Source organism: Tupaia chinensis, unplaced genomic scaffold, assembly GCF_000334495.1.
Source record: "Tupaia chinensis unplaced genomic scaffold, TupChi_1.0 Scaffold000316_1, whole genome shotgun sequence".
NCBI classification, from domain to species: domain Eukaryota; kingdom Metazoa; phylum Chordata; class Mammalia; order Scandentia; family Tupaiidae; genus Tupaia; species Tupaia belangeri.
Window position 1 is genome coordinate 8999194 of NW_006159809.1, and position 20632 is coordinate 9019825.

Consider the following 20632-nt stretch of genomic DNA (forward strand, 5'->3'; position numbering starts at 1 on the left):
CTCAACTCATGGTGATATATTTTGCAGGATCAACTTTTTTGCCTTCTCTGAAAAAGTTCACTTTGTAGGTTTAGGGTACAGTTTTTTTTTTTTTTTTCTGTAGACAGAGGGTATTTTGTACTTTTTCTTTTTAAATTCAGGAAAGTAAGCCAAGAATTCTTAGTACTTATCTCCTCCTACAATGAGACAGTGAAGGAAAGGCTTCCAAGGGTGAGAACTGAATGAATACTACTGAGAATTCAAACATCCAACAAGGGTGCTGTGCCAAAATAAATCACACCCTCTAGGAACATTTCCTATAATTTGCCTTTTTCCTTGTTTTTATTAAATGATTATTATTATTATTTTAACAAAAATTTATAAAAGGTCAGGAGTCAAAGGCCAGGAAATTGAATTTTCTTTCCAGATCCATTAGGGACTTATAGCCTGATGTCAGACACTGATAGAAATTTTTTTTTTTTTAGAGAGAGACTTTTGCTATAGGGTGTATACACTCACTGGAAAGACAGAGAGAGACAGAAAGCGAGAAACCACTCAAGGGGGTTGCCCCCATGACAGTCCCTTCTCCTCCATTTTCCTCTAGAGATTTTGGGCATGCACGCAAATGTGCCTGCCATGTCTTAAGATGTTGAGTTTGGACTCAAGCCATGGTTGACTACATGGGAATCCGGCAATGTAACCATTATGCCATTTGCTAGTCCCCACTGATAGAACTACTAAAGCTCTCTGTTCGTTCAGTGTAAAAGGCTTTTAAATTCATGGTCTACTGTGCAAGAAGAACTTGACCTTCACATTAAGACTTCAGTTTATAGATAACTTGATTCTTTTAGTCATTGGTGATTTAAACATAAGAACATTAATTCTTTTTTTTAAAGAATTATTTTTTATTTAATTTTATTTATTCATTTATTTTAATTTGACCAAACACACACACACACACACACACACACACACACACCCCAGAGAGAGAGCGAGAGAGAGCACACGCGAGTGAGCGCTATCAGGTCTGGGACCCTAACTGTGGTAGACCATGTGGGAGTATCTAGCTCCTTAACCACCATGCCCCCTGCTGGTCCCCATAAGAACATAATTCTGTGAAAAAGTTTTTGCTATACACTGAGATGTAACTAAAATTCTTTGAAATTAAGTTGTAGCTTTCAGAGGGAAGGAAGAGGAAAAAAATGAACTCCCATTCATTTGAATTACTTACACAGTCTCCTAACTCAGCTTCCCAGGTTGTTGGTATTACAGGTGCACACCACTAAGCCCAGCTGTTAGAAGTTGAGGTGAGACCTTCCATGTGGTTCCAGCTTGTGGAGCAGTGTTTTAGCACTGTGCCATCAAGGCTGGGTTTAGATTTCTATTTAATCTGGACAACACCATGTTTTCTGCATGAAGTGAAAACATCTACTCTAGAACTTTGTCAAGTGCTGCCAGGACGGGAGCAATGGGCTTTCCAAAGTGTGACTGATTTCCCCTGGTTTTCTCCCAGCTCATCATGAGGAGAACAGAAGCCCTCAAAGGGGTGCCCTCCTTCCTGTGTTCTTGTCCATAGCTGGCTGGGCTCTGCCATCCAGGTTGCCAGAGAAGACCAGCACTTCCTGGCCTCCAGGTCATTTGATCCTCCTTTCCTACGGGCTCCTGCACACTTTCATTGAGCTCCCCTCTCAACCCTTTCCTCTACCGGGTCTCTGCCATGAGCACTTCATCACACTTCAGTCCTCCATCTTGATAAGACAAAGAATACTTTCTAATTCTAGGTCTCCTCTGGCTACAGTTTCAGCTCTCCCTCCCATTCTCTGCTCAGCCTCCCTCCTGCCCCATCACTCCATGAGCCTGGGTCTCCAAGGTCGCCCATGATTTTGTTCCTGCTCATCTCATTAGAGGACTGCTCTCAGCCTACATCTTAATTTTTGTCACTTGATACTAGGGAGCCCACCCTCCTCCACAATGCATGATGTCTCCTCTGCTTTCAGGACCCCACTCTCGTGTTGCAACGTGGCTTTCTCTGGTTCTGTATAGTTTCTTTCTTGCTTCCCTTTTTCTTTCTCTACCTCAGCTTAAAGGATGTGACCCGTGGGGTTCAGAGCTTATTTCTATTCTCTCTACACTTTCTCCCTGGTTTCCCAGCTGTTCACATTGGGCTCACCTGCCATACTGATGATTTCCAGATCTTTGTCTCCAGTTCAGAATTCTCACTAGAGCTGAACTGCCTCCTATACAGGTCAGGGCCGTGGTAAGGCAGGAGAGAGAGGCGCCAAGGAGATAGAATTTAAGAAGGCACTTATCTTAGATCTCTGCACTTGCACTGAGGTCCCTGAGGGTGAGCACCTCCTCAAGAGTCCCGAAGAGTGAACATCTTCTTTATACCTAAGTGTCTCACCTGTCTCATCTTGATCTTGGCCTGTTCCTGGCATTTCTGTTTGGATGTCCCATGGACACCTCCAACTCAATAAGTTAAAGAAAGGGAGGCCTTTAGGGACCAGCAGACAGCATAATGGTTAAGTTGCTAGACTCCCACATAGTTGACTGTGGTTCAAGTCCCAAGCCTGGCAGCTTAAAATTCACACCAGGTATGTGTGTGTGTGTGCCCAAAATAACAAGAAAAGAATGAAGGAGAAGAGATTGTAGTGTGGCCATCTCTTCTGGGGAGTGATTTCTCGTTTTCTGTCTCTCATCTCCCTTCCAAAACTCTCCTCTTCTTGCACCTTCAATTTTTACTTCAAGGTGCCTTTCCGGGTGTACCCCCATACCTCATGTACTCAGCTCCATCACTAAGCCTTCTGCACCAATGGTACCTGGAGACTTGTTTGTCCTGCTTCTTTAGGGCAGAACATGGGTTTTCCATTGTTGAACAGTCAGTACTTACATGGTGCTCGACCCACAGAAGGTGCTCAACAAGTACTTGTTGAATGTGTGAAGGTGTTGGAGAATCTCCAGTGTTGACTTTCAAACTGGAAAGTCCCAAATTCAAACCTCAGATCTTCCCCTTATTAGTTGTGTCCTTGGAAAAGTTAACAACTTTCCTTGAGCCTTGCTTTCTGCTCATAAAGGGAGATCGTAGTTATCTCCATAGTTTCCATGAGTGGGTTTGTGCTTCTGTAACCATTTGCAGTTAATGTAGCACTTGACCCTTTTTGTTCTTCCACATCATATACTCAAATCCAGGAAGCCAGAATTAAGTCCTATTTTAATTGGTATCCCTAGTGCCCAGCCCAGAAATGAATTCTTAGTGGGAATGCAATAGATGTTTGTTTGAGGGAAGGCAGCCATTGTAGGCCTTAGAAATTGGCAATGAAGGGAGGACAAACAAAGGAAAGGAGGAAGAAGAAAGAGAGAATGCAAGGGAGAAAGAGGAGGAAGACAGGACAGAAGGGAACAGTGCATCCACTGTCTCTGAGGTCTGCTTGTGCTACAAAAGGCTTAAGTACTTTCAAAGGACCAGACTAAGGATTCTTTCTCTCTGAGAGATAACCCACCCAGGCCATTTTGTCTCTGGGACAGTAGGAAGACATGGTGCCCATGTGACTGGCCTTATTCCTTTATTGGAAACAGTCATGCAGATGGCGCCCTGAGGCTGGAGCTCTGGAAGATTTCACAACCTCTGGGGCTGTGCTTCAGATGACTTTCAAACATTGTTTATGTGCATTATTTACATGTATGTTTCCTGGGTCTCTTTTGATTGAAAGGAGACCCAACCTTGCAAAACATGCTCAGAGTGAACCTTCATATTCTGTTCTTGTAGAAAGTAATGGAATGTACTAGCCTCCTGATGCCAGATCTGAGTGAAAACAAAGAAGACATCCAACCCCAGTGGCTTCTCCAGGAGCACATGAATCAGGGTGGAGTTAAGAGTTGAGGCAAAAAGACTGGGGAGGGTTTAGATTGGTCAATAGATGGATAGAATTCCACCCTGAAAATGACATATGAAACAAAGCTCTATTTTCTTTTTTCATCCTCTTTTACACAAGCAATGACAATAATATAGCAGCCAGAATTTAGGGTTACCATCTTCCTTATAGGAAGTGGACTGCTGAAAGCACATGAAGATACAGAGCATGCGTTTCTCTTATGTCTATATGACTCTTAGCATTTCTGAAGGAATGTGGAGAATTGTTTTTAAATTGTTTCAAGAATGAAAGATGTCCTAGGTGAAAATAAGAAACTGAAGCAGTCCACTGGTTCTCAACCTTAGCTACCTATTAGAATTAGCTTTTAAAATCCTAATGCCCAGATCTTAGCCCAGAACAGTTTCATAGAACCTTTAGAGACCCAGACATCACTGCTTTAAAGCTCTCCAGGTGACCACAAAGTGCAACCAGGTTAAATGTTACTGGCACCATGAACCCTGATCTCTGAATTCCCTTACCTTCTTGTGTTTGAAATTGGTTATCTAGGAATACAACTCAGAAGAATTTGTATAAGACTCAATAGGGCTTAATACTGAGATTTAAGCTAGATATTATTCCCCATTTGTGGCAATAGGTGTTCTATAGAGAAATACAGGACATCAGTAGCTTGGTGAGCAAACAAGTACAGACACATTGACTTAGCATCCAACGTTCGCAGGTCCGAGGGACCTTGAAGATCATTTAGCTCAGTTTACCTCACTGGTTCTTAAAGGGTAGTCCTCAGGAAAGCAGCATCACCACTGCCAGGGAGATTTTTAAAAATGCTAATTCCTAGATCCCACCCTGGAACTCCTGAATAAGAGATTCTGGGGGGGGTGGAGGGTCTAGCAAACTATGGTTTAATGACTCTTCTGGGTGATTCTGATGCTCAAGTTTGAGAATCACTGATCTGCTACAGGAATATTCTACTACACCCTGATCTAGGGTCTAGCTTTTTTTATCCCTGTTTAGCAACATTAGTTACTGAGGTGTTAGTCTCTAGGGCAACCCATTCTTGTAGTTGAAATTTGTATCTTTCAGTTCCTTTAAATGAAAACTGTTTTATCGTGATTTCTAGCTGTGGTAGTTCTGTAGGTTGGAATGACCTAGAGTAAATTCATAGCACATTCCATATTTCAAAGAATCTAAGGTAATGTTTCAGAACTTCTTGTTTATTATATCATATGGTCAATACCTCCCAAAGGACCCCTAAATTTGCACTAAAATACCCAGGAAGATACAGAAAAAAGTGACAACACACACTACCATCAAAAACTGAGATGGAGGGAGTAGGAGTGTAGAAGGAAATTTTGTAAAAATTTATGTCCCCTTGGAGTAGGAAAGACTGTTTCAAGTTTGACACTAAAGTCAGAAATAATAAAAATTTATAGATTTGACTATATAATTATATATAACTTCAACATATATATATTTTTCTATTTTTTTTGCAGAGTTCTTTTGCTATAGGGCTCATGCGCTCGCTAGAAAGACAGAGAGAGACAGAGAGACAGAAAGTGAGAAATAACCCCCCAGTGGGGATGGCCATGCTGCAATCCCTTCTCCTCCATTCTCCTCTCAGGATCCTGGGCATGCACGCACATGTGCCCGGTGTGAGTTTAAGTCACCGGGTCCAGGACTCAAACCACGGTTGACTACATGGGAGTCCAGCGACATAGCCATTATGCTAACTGCTGGTCCCACTTCAACATATTTTTAAGAAGCTAAAAGGTAAGTGACAAACTAGGGAAAAGTTTGGCTATATGAGAGGACTTCAAAAAGCTTGTGGAAAACATAATTAAAGTACAAGTTTATTTCGATGCAAACATTTTGAAATTTATGTATTTTTAAAAATAATGCACATTTTCTAAAAACTTTTTGAACATTTCTCATATACATGTAACATTATATATGTATATATATGTATACATATAGTTACTTTATCTTATTTACTTTAAGTTTCATGAGTAAGGATCATATATGTAATGTATAGCACAGGGTCTGACACATAGTAGGCCCTCAAAACAATTAATTAATGTATGAATGAAGACTGGTTAACATGATCATATAAAAAACAACACTAAAATATCCAATTGAAAAATGGGCCAAGGGCAGGTACAAGGAATTGATAAAAGAGAAAATGAACTTTGAAAAATTGTTCCATCTTATGAAAAATAAAAAATCAGTATTATCAAAAGGGTAAGTTTAATATTGTTAGTGAACATCCGGGGAGAAGGGCTTTTCAAAATGCTGACATGAGGTTTAATTTGTACCATCTTTCAAGAGGGCATTATGGAAATATGTATCAAAGCTTTAAAAATCTCTACGTAATGTGATACAGTAGAAAGCTGTATTGTTATCCTAAGACCAAACATTCATGAATGTATGTGCACAATGATTTGGCAACAAGAATACTAACTGTAGCTTCACTGATGTTACCAAACAGAAATAAATGTCTGGGCTGGCTCCATGGTCTGATATTACGGGAGCGGGATCTTACATGGCTAATTTTTCAGTTTGAGCCCTGGTCCCTGGAGCTTGAAAAACACGCTGGGCAGAAGTACAAGCATGCCTCAAACCCCAATGGAATGGAAAAAATGGAGAAGGGATTGTGGCATGACCATGCCCCAGTGGGGATGCTTTCTCTCTCTCCTCTCTCTGGTGAGCACATGTGACCTCTGGCAAAAAACAAACAAAAAGAAAGACATATCCTAAAAGAAAGCTACACAATGGAATATGACACAGCCATTAAAGTGATAAGCAAGGATATTCAGTGACGTGGAAAAATTATTTCTTAAATATGGTGAAGTGATCAAAAGAAATAGGTTACAAGATGGGATTCATAACCTGATGACCAGGAAACAACCAAAAGAAAAAGCATTTACAGTCCCTTTAAATCTTCTTTCTCAGGTAGACTATTTTAAATTTCCTCAACTATTGGTCCTTAAAAAAGCGGGCAAATTTTCTGAGGTCCAAGAGTAGCCCACGGGTATAGGAAGCCTGGGGGCCATTATGGAAAATGTTCATGGTACACTTTCTTAAGTTTGTGTTGAATGTGCTCTGTTTTGGCAATCTCTTTTTAAAACCTGGATCTGGCCAGGTACAGGTACACAGTGGGAACAATGAACAATATTACCAAGCTAATAGAAGTTCACTAGGTAGGGAGGATGGGAAAGGTCTTCCAAGCATAGGAACCAGAATATATGAAGGTGCAGACATAGATGGTTATGGCACACTCAGGGAATGGCAAATAATAAACTCCTTGGGATTGGATCCTATTTGGACTTGATGAGGGAACTGAGTATGAATAGCAGGGGAAATGGAGAGGTAGGTCTGTATAAATGAAGCTCAGGATTTGGGGCTTCCCTCTAGTGTTTGCAAGTCTGAGGAATTGCATGCTGAGATAAGGTTTTAGGAAAAAGCACTGTGGTCGCTACATCCTGAGTACAGTAATTGGTTTAAGTAGAAGGAATCATATGATCAGTCAATTTTGAAAACTTTAGGATCAGACGTACTGCTGGTTCTGTTGTATGATGGCCCAGGGATTTTGGGGTGGGCTCCAAGGAGCAATGGGACCACGAGCCCACCCAAGGCAGAAAGAGGAAGCAGGCGATGGCAGGTGGGAAGCACTCATGTTTTCTGCTTTCATCCTCTTCATGTTTTCCCTCACTTGGGGCCTGGGCAGCTATGAGGAGGTGGGTGCCAATGCCAGGGAAGGGCAGTGGCTCTGGGCTCTGCAGCAGGGGCTGTCTCAGAGGCTCTGTTGGTGGGCTGTGTCTGCATCTGTAGGACTGAGTTGGGTTAGCTGGAGACAGGATGGAGGAGACAGGAACTGAGAAAGAACTGCCAGGTTCTGTGAGGTCAACATGTGTTTGCAGCAACCCAGAATGTAACTGAGAATGTAATTAGGTGATTTTTGTTTTTGTTTTGTTTTAAAGGAAAAATTCAGAACCTGTGACTCTTGTTCATGAGCACATGCCTGGATGTAGTCATTTGGAGTTTATGGAAAATGTGGTCAGCCCCATAAATCAGTACTGAGGAATTCTTACAGTCATCACCATGCAAGCAATGCAGGTCTGCAGTGAGTCTCCTAAAGTTATGCAAAACAAAACAGAATAAGCATGTAGACAAAGCTAGAGTACCCCCCTTCCCCTGAAGTTTTTTTCTGAGCAGCCATAATGCAAATCTGAATTCCCATTTTTACCTAATCGGTGACCTTTCTTGTGTAACTTAATGTGTGCATCAAGTTGTTGTGGCTGTTGTCATGACTACAAGGACACAATTCTCTGCATCTTTTTCTCTCATATATCTCATTCACATTTTACTTTACTTACTCTTCTCTCATATTTTAGCAAGATTCTGTAAAGGAAGCCCATTTAAAAGTGAACTGGAAAATCATGAGAATATAGTCAAATGTATTCTAGTTCTTAGACTTCCTGTACCTCAGATCTGTTATTTTGTGTAGCTAGACAATGAAAGTTCAAAGTGTATTGTGTTTCTTAAAAGCTTGGGAGCATCTTCAAATATAAATACAAATTTTCATTCACAATTAGTAACTAGAGATTCAATTTAGATGTGATTCATAAGATGAAATTCCATCAGTTTCCATTCCATTGTTCTTGGAGTTATACAATCAGTCTTTTGCCCCAAACAGTGTTGGTTCTTATATCTTAGGAATATTAATTTTTTTCTACCCACTCTGTTATACTCCTCCCATTTCTTAGGTTGGCCCAGATTATTAATTTGTTTCTATGAAACTGGTCAGTGGAGAACAGAATGTTAAGTGGAGATTTCAGTTGCTTTGAAAAAAAAAAACAAAAACAAAAACAAAAACGGTATTACACATTACACCAGCCTGTTCTGTCACAAACAATAGTGAAATCATGTTCCTTAACCCTAGTTTAGGTAGCTTTTTAATCTTTTTCTTAATTTGTTTAGATGAGTCTTATGGATATTTAAAAAAATTTCTTCATTTTCTACAAAAATCTGGTGTATAAATTTGAGCAAATGCCTCCCTCCTCTCCTGAGTATTTACTTTATGGCCTATGCTCATTTTTTCCCACTATAGAGTCCTTTAAAATTTGCTATAGAAATTTGTTCTGTTGACCGTCACAGACAAAAGTTCAAATTCCACATGCCAGGATGGTCAAGGTGATCCAACATTTATATGACCTGGTTTCACATCATACTTGCTTTCTGGTGCTACAACTTGGAGCAGGACTAGCTAATTGGGCAGTTGCATACACTATACAACTTTAGACCAAATCCCCTGATTCACAAACCCCCCACTGTCCTCAGGTGCAAAGGCAGAAGGGTGGCAAGGCCAGCCTACCAGGCTCCACTCTAGTGGATACCATGTGTTCTAGTGTTACACCATATTGAAGAATAGTCAGGGTAAAGATGTAGGTATACCCTATATATGCCAATTGCAATATAGTTTGACGTTTGACATCCACCATCCACAGAGAGTAGAATAGTACAAAGTAAATAATCATAACAATATCTGCTACCAATTGATAATTACCATGTATTCAGCCATGGGCCGAATGCTTTACAAATACTACCTTCTCCAACCAGCCACACTATGAAAAAGTTCTTGTTATTTACTTTGTAAGACATGCAATGCAGAAAGTTAGGTGACTTGCCTGGAGTTTTCCAGCCAACAAGGGTTAAACGTAAGTTTGCCTGATTTCAAAGGAATTAGATAACTTTATTTTGCTTTTGGGTTAATGTACCTGGTTCCCAAGAAAGTAGATGGAAGATGCAGGTTGCTGGCAGTTGAGAGAGAATTTGGTCCCAAGCTTTGCTCTATAAAACTTGTGGAAGAAAGACTAGCACTTATAAGAAGAAACAGTGATGGTGTGATTACAGCAGAACTGAGGTTGTTTCCAGTGCTGTTACTATCTGAACCAGAATAAGCCATTCTACTCCTTTTGTCCTTTGTTTCTTCATTTAGCAAATGAAGGCATAGGGTAGATGGTATCTAAGGTCTCTGCTAGTTCCACCTTTCCTAACTCCTCTTGGTGGGAGATACCCAGTGCTTGGTCCTGACAGTTGCTAGAGAGATCCTCACCATGGGGAGAGAACCCACTATGGCCTTGGGCCACTGGGGCCTGACACCTGCTGAAAGATGGTGGGAGTTTTCTGTGGCTCCTTATCGTCTCATCACATCTTTGTGGCACTTGCCTTCTGTTACTTGCCACTGGTCAGTGTGGGACGATCCACAGTACAAGTCAGTCCCACTTTTTGCCATGTATAGGTTGAACAGTTCAAGGTCTAGGAAGTTAAACTCAACATATTTCTGTTAAAATCTTTTCCAGAAAAGTCAATTAAAACCCCAGGTCTTATAACAATCAGAATTTTGAAAATCACTATCTGACTTATTATAATATGAAATAGCAGCTAGATCTGTACATCTGACTTTATTTTAGTTTTGCTCTTGAATCTGGAGTTTTCTAGCTTTACAGAGACAAAGGGAGAGAGAAAAAGATTGTGTGTATGTGTGTGTGTGTTTGACCATTACTGAATCTTACCGTGTCTCCTGGTTGTGGACGCATCACAGACACACGATCATATCCTTTCCTTAGTAGGACCCACAAAGCATCGAGTTTTCCCTGAAATAAAACAAAGACACCGAGATTACATATGAAACCAGGCCAGTGGCCATTCGCTGTAGACATATAGAACTTTCTGTGCTTCTTTATTCATGTGAACAACACAGCTCCAGTAATATGGATGTGACAGCATTAGTGATCATCCAGTCCCCAAATTCAAATATGGAGAGTCACAAATCAAGGAGGAGAAGAGTTAGGTAACAAAAAATGCTGGTGCTCATGAAAGATACACATAGACCTTAGTGCAGCAATAGAAAACGAATATAGCCCTTATCACTCCGACACACTCTGTGTTGCCTATTGTCAGTCTCGGCCCACTGGAAGGTCAGCTCCACAAAAGCAGAGGTGTCATTGGTCTTGCTCACGGCTGTGTGCCTAGACCTTAGGATGGCATCTTGCCCTCAACACAAATTTGTTGGATGAATGAATGTACCTAAGTCCTAGATACCTTTAACATTTAATTCTCCCAGCAGTCCCAAAGAGTTGTGGAGAAGGAACGGAGGATCAGAGAGATCAAGTGGCTTGCCCATACACAGCTTGTATTTTACACATATTTACACACAGCTTGTACATCAGAGAGTTGTGATTGGAACCTTTGTCTATCTAATTCCAAAGCTTATGAACTTTCTACTATACCAACTGCAGATTCTTCTTCAGGAGAATCTTCTGGCTGGAGTACTTTAATTTAGAGTCTTTTGTAAAGGTTTGGTGCAAAAGGTGTTTCTAAAATTGAGTAAACTTTTGTAAAGTTGAGTGCAGGAGGGTTTCTAAACTTGAGTTGCCACCTGCTAAGTAAGCCCTTATATGATCAGTTTTGTGCATCAGGACTGGAATTTCTATAAAATAAAATAGAACAGGATATAAAATATTAGAATTAATTGTACCTGGTGAATGTAAGTATTATTTTGTGAAAAACTATTCCAGTGATGTGTGTGTATGTGTGTGAATACACAAGTGTAGACATATACTGGGTCGAAATACAAAATATATTTCTTACTAAAGATCTTTGGAATGCTTGAAAACACTAATCTGGAAGAGGTCTTTGAATGATAGTTCTAGAAAGGCTTGGGAATTTCGTTTGAGTTCCTTGACACAAAAGATTAATAACAGCAGCATTAATTTAAGAATCTTCTTGAAGATTTAAAGAAATTATTTTCCAGTAATTTATGTCTACATACAATGTTTTCTTGAAACTTTATCCACTGCTGTTTGAGTTCTTGTGAGTTAAACTTTGTCTTCCCAAGAGCAGTATTTCTCATCTCTTTTGGCAAGAAATTTACAAAAGTCTAACAAAAGTTTTGAAATGACTTTCAAATGCTGGACAGAACTGCTCCTGTGTTCAGCACGGTTTTCTGCATTAAACTGTTTCAATCATCAGCTAAATGTTTTCCTTTAAGGTTCTTTGGGATAAGCATTTATATTTCAGGATATAACCAGGTGGATGTCCTGGATGACTGCCTCTGTGTATGTGTGTGTTTAGTTCCTTTTCATTGGAGTGGGGGTGGGGAGTGTTGGGCTCTTCAGTATTTGGCTTTATAAATCAGCCCACCCACAGAGTTCTTTGCACTAATCACTCCACCTTTTTGCAAATAAGGAGCCTTGAGATGGGGCTGAAAGAAAAAAATCTGGCTGTTCAAGATGTGTATTAATTAGCACAACAGAAATTTAAAGCTACATGCACAGCAAAAAAGTAGTAAATGGTTAGTAAAGTAAGTTTCTTTGTGGCTACAGTTTATTGTGTATGGTTTAAGCACAGAGTGACTGAGGTCAGAAGGCCTGGGTGTATTCTGGGTCTACCCCTCACCTGCTTTGCAGTTTGGACAAGTTGTTCCATCTCCCTAAGCCTTACTTTACTCATCTTTAAAATGGAGATGGTAATAATATCTCCCCTATAGATTTGGTGTAAGGTCTAAAATGAAATACTAAAGGGAAGTACTTGTCTCATAGAAAGCTCTCATTAAATGTTACCTGTGATCAGGGTAAAGTCACTGAAATGATCATTTGGGAGGCTCTGTACAAAGATGGAAAGAGTCTAAGAAATCAATAATTTATGAGCCTGTAACTGCCTGTGTTTGACCCCCTTTGGCCCTTTTCTGTTCTCATCTCTCAAGCTGAGTGTTCTGTGTTTCTCCAACCCCAGTTCCTACTATTTCCCAAGCCACAGTTTTTATTTCTCTTCAGCCTGCTTCTACCTCCACTCCAACAGAACAAGGCCGCCCTGGGCATTGGTGCTGAGAGCCTTGATACTCATTTCACTTGATTCTTTGGGAGATCTGCTGGGCTGGCCTCTCCCTCTTGAACAACCCCCTGTCCATTGGCCTCTGGGCCATCAGCCTCTGTGCTCTCCTTCCTACCTCTCTGATTAGTCCTTTCACCACCTCACACAGTGGTGTTCCCTTTGGAACCTCTTCTATTCTCATCTCTCAAGCTGAGTGATCTCAAATCTCAGGATCCAACTTCAGCTTGTCTGCTGATGGCATACAAATTCTACCTACAGCTTCATCCTCTCTCCAGCTCCAGGACTGGGGACCCACCTACCTACCTAATCATAACTCTAATATTTGTGTACGACAGACATGTAAGAGAAAACATCACAAACTGAATGAACTCTTTTCTCCCCAAATCTAATCCTCCTTTTGCGTACTCTGCCTCCGATGGTGGCACCACTGTCTGCCCAGATGAGAATAATTCTCATCTCTTCTTTATGTCCAATATCTACCTGTCATGTGGTTGGCCCCTCTGTGAAAGTTCTCCTGTCACCTCTCGCGGTCTACCCCCACCCCACCACCTCCATAGCTCCTGCCTTGGCCCAGGTCCTCATCCTCTGTCACTCACTCTGTGACTCTTTTCCTGATTGCTCTTTCTCTCAGTTGACTAATAAGGAATGTCATTGCTAGCCCAAGTGGATGCATGGCAGTGAATAAAACCACTAAACACCTTACTAGCAGTGTGACTTTGGCAAACTACCTAGTCTCTCTGTGCTTGGGTTTTTGGATTTGTAAAATAGGACTCCTAATAGCTTCTACTTTTGAGCATTGCTGTGGGAAACAAAGGGATCAATTGGTACATGGAAAGCACTGGAACAGTGCCTGACTTTTGGTATGCATCTCCAGGTGAGTTGTCTCTGGGTTCTTCTGGCCAAGGTGACACTATCTAGTTCCTGTGGTGGCCTCAGTATTCTGAGACCCTCTGTCCCACAAATGAACCTGAAGTCCCCAGTCTGCGGCATAGAAAACAATCAGGGTAACCTACATAACCTATAACTCTCTCTACTGTATCAGGTAGCTTTTATTGCCAGAGTAGAAACATTAGGGAAAGTATTTACAACCAACTAAGAAGAGAATAATAAAAAGAAAACTCGAGAAAGTCAAAGGGAGATGCATGACAAAGGCTCCTGATTTTCTGGAAGCAGGTAGAATCCTACTACGTAAAGACAGTAAGCAGAGAATGGGGTTATTAGTAATACCCCTTTGGGGCCAGATGTACCTCAGGGGATTCTTCCAACAGTCTCTGGGCTTTGCTTAAAGCCCAGGAGAGCCTACTAAGTTGATTCTAATTCGTGATCTCTGATCTGGGTTACCACGCACACACTGTAAGACTCTAGTCCTCACTCAGCAGGTAAAATGCTCACCTGCTTGTTGAAGCTAGGACAAAGATTTTTTGCTCGAATCTTGGAATCCTCTGCCAGAGAGCATTACCCACATATAGTTGACACATTTTGACTATAAAATGAGAAATTTACCAATTCTAGGCTCCCACACCATATCTCAACCTCAGACAATAACTTTTAATCTGGACAAGCAGACAAACTGGAAGTTCTATGTAAACTCTAACTTTTGTGTCTTTCCAAACAATCAGACTGTGCCGGGAATGTTTATGCGGCCCTCACTCAAAGCACTCTGGTCAATGCGTGTTTGTGGCTGGGTTTCCTTTTTTTGGTCAGATAGCAGCTGTGTCTTCTCTTCTGCAGTCTGCCCTGGCAGATGGAAGTTAGTCACAAATTGAGAATTTTGAGGGTAGTTCAACTCATGGGGCCACTATAGACTGACACTTAAATTTTTAAACCTTAAAATTTTAAACCTTAAAATACATGGGAAGTAGTGTGACCCAAACCTCCTCTCAAATGAAATAAACTAATGGGAAAAGCTGAAAACTATACTCACAGAGTAATTTGTTTTGAGATTTTTATATATACATACATATATATATATATATACACACACACACACACACACACACCACATATATATACATATATATATATACCATATCTCAACCTCAGACAATAACTTTTAATCTGGACAAGCAGACAAACTGGAAGTTCTATGTAAACTCTAACTTTTGTGTCTTTCCAAACAATCAGACTGTGCCGGGAATGTTTATGCGGCCCTCACTCAAAGCACTCTGGTCAATGCGTGTTTGTGGCTGGGTTTCCTTTTTTTGGTCAGATAGCAGCTGTGTCTTCTCTTCTGCAGTCTGCCCTGGCAGATGGAAGTTAGTCACAAATTGAGAATTTTGAGGGTAGTTCAACTCATGGGGCCACTATAGACTGACACTTAAATTTTTAAACCTTAAAATTTTAAACCTTAAAATACATGGGAAGTAGTGTGACCCAAACCTCCTCTCAAATGAAATAAACTAATGGGAAAAGCTGAAAACTATACTCACAGAGTAATTTGTTTTGAGATTTTTATATATACATACATATATATATATATATACACACACACACACACACACACACCACATATATATACATATATATATATGTGTGTATACACACACACACATATATATATAGTCTTTAGGAAAAGTTTGGAAACATTCTAGAAAGTAGTTAGAGAGGGACAAAAGTCTTTTCAGCACCAACAGCACATCTGACAATGCTTATAAATCTTCCTTGGTTGTATACAGCCTCATCTAATATAGTTTCACAACTGAATGCCACCTGACAAGTCAAAGAGCTTAAGACCAAGAAAGACAGGGTGGTCTGACAGGAAATCAACAGAAGATCATCCCACTCCCAGGTCCTGCAAGCAGTCTAGGCTAACCCTGTCCCTTCACTGGCTCTCTTGCAGAGAATAGGCAGTCTGCCTAGCAAGCCAGGGTCTGGCTTTTGTCCTCCAGCTGTCATATCTGTCATTTCTAGTCATATGGAGGAGCTACTGGAAAAGGAGAAAAACGGTTTTTCTGAAGGCTGCAAGCTTTCCAACAAACCTGAAAACAGTTCTGGTTTTAATCTATCTAGTGGCCGTATATATTGGTATGACTTAACTCATCTGAAATGGTCAATCCTAATTTAATGAGAGGCATAGGGTGTTGTAAAACCAGGGAGTGAAAACTGAGCAAAGGAAAATGCAGGCTAAATATCAGGGAAAATTTCCTGATCATGAGCCTGGAATGAAGAGGAGGGAAGTGTGGGTGGTGTGGTCAGTGTCTTAAATTAGACTGAGGCACGGTGGGTGAAAGGAGCCCATTGTAGATCTCTTCCCTCTGAGACCCCACTGGACTTCTTGGGCAAATGAGCTTGCCTGCTTCTCAAATGCTAGTTCACAGAATGTATTGCAATGAATTTAAATATGATTCTGGCCACTTTTCACTGGGGGAATGAAGGGTCTCCTAGCACCTGCTGAAAGATTCATGCTGAATGGCGTGCTCTCCCTGTTTATGGCAGGGATAGAAGGTAGACAGGTCATTCTCCAAGAGCTGCCTGTCCCTTTCCATTCTTGCCCTTCCTTGCTCCATGCTTTGGAAGCCTGCCTCTGTATCATCTGGCTTCCTTTTGGTTTGACCAATAGGTAGTACCAGAAAAAGATGAGGGAGGCGCTGGTGTTTGTTCCTTCAGCTCTTTCCTTGTCCCCTCACCTCCCACCCCAGTGGTGGCTGCACTCCTATAGGGCAGGCATTTGCGACCATTTTCTGTAAAGAGCCAGAGAATAAAGATTTAAGGTTCTGCAAGTCAATAGGGAAAACTGAGGCGATTGTGTAGGCAAAGTAGTCTCCTTCACCCATGGATACATTTTCTGTAGTTTCAGTTACCTGTAGCCAATCATGGCTAGAAAATATTACAAGAAAAATTCCAGAAATAAGCAACTTATAATTTAAAATTGTGTGCTATTCTAAGTAGTATGATGAAATCCTGCTCTGTTCCACCTAGGATGTAAACTCTCCCCTTTGTCTAACCTACCCATGCTGTATGCATTACCTGCTTTAAGTTACTTAGTAGCCCTCTTGGCTTTCAGACTGAAAAGCCTAGACTGGGCTAACCAGTGGCATGGTGGTTAAGGTTGCTGGATCCTATATGGCCAAACATGGTTCGAGCCTTGGATCCAGTGTGTGTGTGTGTGTGTGTGTGTGTGTGTGTGTGTGTGTGTGTGCAGGCCCAAAATCTCCAAAGGAAGAAAAAATAGAAGAGAAAGGATTGTGGTGTGGCCATCCTCCATGGGGAGGGGGAGAGTGTGCTTGGTTTCTCTTTCTCTCTCTCTTGCCCTCTTTCTCTCTCTGGCTAGGATATGCAGGCTCTGGCAAATTAAAAAAAAAAAAAAAAAAACCCAAAAAGCAAATAAAAAACATTATATAAAGGGTTTGGTGCTATTTGCAGCTCCAGGCATCTAACAGGGATCTTGGAACATATACCTCACATCTATTTAAACAATTATACAAGTGCAATAATGGAGTGAAACTACTGCCCTTCTAGTTTCACTTCAGTATTGTACCTATAAAACCATTTAAAATGTAACCATTGAAAAATTATGAAAACCATTCTTTGCTTGCAGGCCATATAAAAACAGGTGACAGGGCCACCCCATAGCTCAGTGGTTAAATGCTGTACAGAGAAACTAGATCCCACATGTCCAATTGGGGTTTGAATCCCAGCCCCAATGACTATATGCCAGGTGTGCACATGTGCTCAAGATCTTGATGGGATGAGGGATTAGAGGAAGAAGGACTGTGGCATGACCAGGCCCTGTTGAAGGGTGCTTTCTCTCTCTCTCTCTCTCATGCATACATATGCTCTATCATGAACATAAAAAGAAAAGAAAAAACAAACAGGCGGCAGGGCAGATTTGGTTTTGACACCAACTCCATGGCCACAGCTCCCATTGGTGGTCTCTTCTCCAGAGTTGCAGCTCTTTTTTGTTTCTTTTTTCTTTTTTTTTGGGAGAGGTTTTTGCTATAGGGCGGATAGGGTGCGTGCGCTCGCCAGGAAGCCAGAGAGAGACAGAAAGCGAGAAATCATCCCCCGGGGTGATGGCCATGCCACAATCCCTTCTCCTCCATTCTCCTCTCAGGATCTTGGGCACGCATGCACACGTGCCTGGTGTGAGTTTAAGCCACTGGGTCCAGGACTTGAACCGTGGTCGACTACATGGGAATCCAGCGACATAGCCATTACGCTAACTGCTGGTCCCAAGAGTTGCAGCTCTTGAAGGGCTCCAGCGACATTTCCCTCTTTGCTCTGCAGGCCTAGAGGTACAACAGCTCCCACTGTGGCTAGTTCTGGATACCTCACCATTCCCATGAATTCTCTTAACCTGTCCAGTTCATTCAACTCTTCGTAGTGTGCTGTTTCTTTTTTAGCACTGTGAAGAATCGAGGGAGTGCGTGCAGGAGAGTGAAGCAGAGTTTATGATACCATAGGAGGCTACATGTGTTGTCTACAGCCTAGCAAATGTGTCCATAGGTACTGAGGCCAGAACGGAGCTCATCACGGAGACTGTATCATACTGAATTGACGAACACTGACTTTCTTGGACAAGGCTACCTGTCTTCTGCACAGAGTATACATGATTGCTTCAAAATCCCTTCTGTGGTTCTATTCTCCTTGTTCCCATCCTACCCTCACTTACCCAGCCCAGATACATGTAAGATGATTTCCTTTTCTCTGTTTTCCCTTAAGAGGTAGTAAGAAGAATGTCACCATCCTAGACAGAATGTACCAAGGTGATCTTCATGATCCCCCTTCTATGACACTCTGGTTTAACCATTCCATCACTTGCCTCTGCTGTCTTATTGGGAAATGGTGGAGTACCCCCTCTGTGCCAGGTCAATGCTGTTTGTTGGGGATTCAAAGTTTAACAAAGGATTATTTGTGCCTGCAGGGCATCAAATCTGGTGGAGAAAGGCTCATAAACATGAGTAGTCATACTGATAGGCTATTTATACTCCTGCTTAGCACACGGAGCTGAGTAAGTGTTGGCATGAGCTGCTCCACCAGCAAAGAGAAGCATTTGGGCTTTTTCAGGTCCTAACAAGAGAGTCCTGCTGAGATGCTTATCAAGTCCAATAGGAGCCAACAGGAGCAATGCCATTTAGAAGACTCCATGGCGCTCAGATTCCTACCACTTCACATTAATTTGGAAAACAAAACAAACAAACAAACAAAACCCTCCCCCAACCCCCTTTAATCCAGCAGTTGTGCTTGTGGTAAAAATGCACCTCAAGTGAAATCTAATGTGTTTCTCCTGGTTGAGACTCCTGACAAATCTCTGAGGTATGATCTTGGTCTTTTGGTGTGCTTTAATAATCTAAGCTCTACAGTTTCTGTCCTCCAAGACCCTCTTATGGCTGGCTGGTATGCTTGAGGACAGCTTCTTGCACAGTTTGGACAACTTGTGTGGCTGGGGCCCACCCCAGAGATTCTGATTTAGATTTTGGATGGGGCCCAAGAATGTGTATTTCTAACCAGTTCCTGGGTGATGCTAACGCTGCTGGTCCAGGGCCCACACTTTGAGAACCAGAGGTTTAATGGAATGACTAAGGAGGAAGGTAGAGAGCTGGTACTCTGAAGGGCATTGGACTCAGGGTAGCAGAGGGAAATCACTTAGGAAGTTGGATGTGAAAATGGAAAAGGAAGGCATTGAGGATAAAAAGTTTTGCTTGATGAGAAAAAGTAGGCAGGTTGTAAGCACCATTGTGCTTTTGTGGGTCCTTTTGTGAGACTCTAAGTCAGTAGGCTTAGGAATCTGTGTTTTTAAAGTTCTCCTAGGTGATTCTGATACTAAGCCAGGTTCGAGAACCTTTGTATATTCAGTTTCCAGCAGTGCACATAGTAGGTGCACAAATATTCATTTAATTGATACTAATTCCAAGTGGGTATGGGAGTGTTTTTAGATTTCTAAGTGTATTATATTTGTCCATATACTTGTCTTTTAAAAAAGAATTATTTGGGGCCAGCAGTTAGTGTAATGGCTATGTTGCTGGACTCCCATGTAGTTGACCATAGTTCGAGTCCCGGACCCGGTGGCTTAAACTCACACTGGGCACATATGTGTGCATGCCCAAGATCCTGAGAGGAGAATGGAGGAGAAGGGATTGCAGCATGGCCATCCCCCTGGGGGGGTGATTTCTTGCTTTCTATCTCTCTGTCTCTCTCTGTTTTTCTGGTGAGCGCATGTGCCCTATAGCAAAAACCTCTCCAAAAAAAGGAGAGAATTATTTAACTTTATTAACTATTATTATTATTACAATTCTTTCCTCCCCCCCCCCTTTTTGGGCATGTGCACTTACTAGAGAAAGAGAGAGAAAGAGAGAAAGTGAGAAAGTGTGCTGCCAGGTATGGGATTCGAACCACGATCAGCCATGTGGGAATCCAGTGACACAACCACCACACCACCTGCTGGCTCCTGTCTACATACTTATTTATTCCATAAAACTCAGTCCTAAGCCACCAGTTAATGGAGGAATAACATGCTCTCAAGAAAGTGGGTTCTTCAAACAGAGTTAATGTTCTCTCAATGTCCAAGATTACAGAAATGAAAACCTCGCTATAACTGAAGATGTTATATTAGTCACAAGGTACATATTCCTGAAAACAACATAACAGAAAATTCCCTTTCTTCCTCATCTCTGAGAATCTACTTGGCTCCTTCCTGTCTGCACATGTATGCACGCCACTGCATGTTCCCCATTAGAAAATAATTAGAAGTAAACAGCTGTTAGTCAAGCAAGTTGCATCATGCCCACAGAGTTAAATCCATTGCCCCAGCAGAGCTTATCTTAAAAAAGATTTTCACTGCTTTAAATATGGAAAAATAAAAAAGAAAATGCATCACAACTAGTGAGAGCTTGAGCTAGTTTGTCTGAGAAAAGACAGCTACTCATCAAGTTTCACTCCACTGTTTAAAGGGT

General features: G+C 41.5%; 1 protein-coding gene across 1 annotated transcript in view; it reads right to left on the minus strand.

The window, feature by feature from the left end:
- Nucleotides 1-20632, minus strand: part of ANTXR1 (ANTXR cell adhesion molecule 1) — a 269361-nt gene that overhangs the window by 55267 nt on the left and 193462 nt on the right. Inside the window, 1 exon segment of the mRNA XM_027772987.1 lies at nucleotides 10421-10501. Within this exon segment, the coding sequence (XP_027628788.1) occupies nucleotides 10421-10501 (81 nt within the window).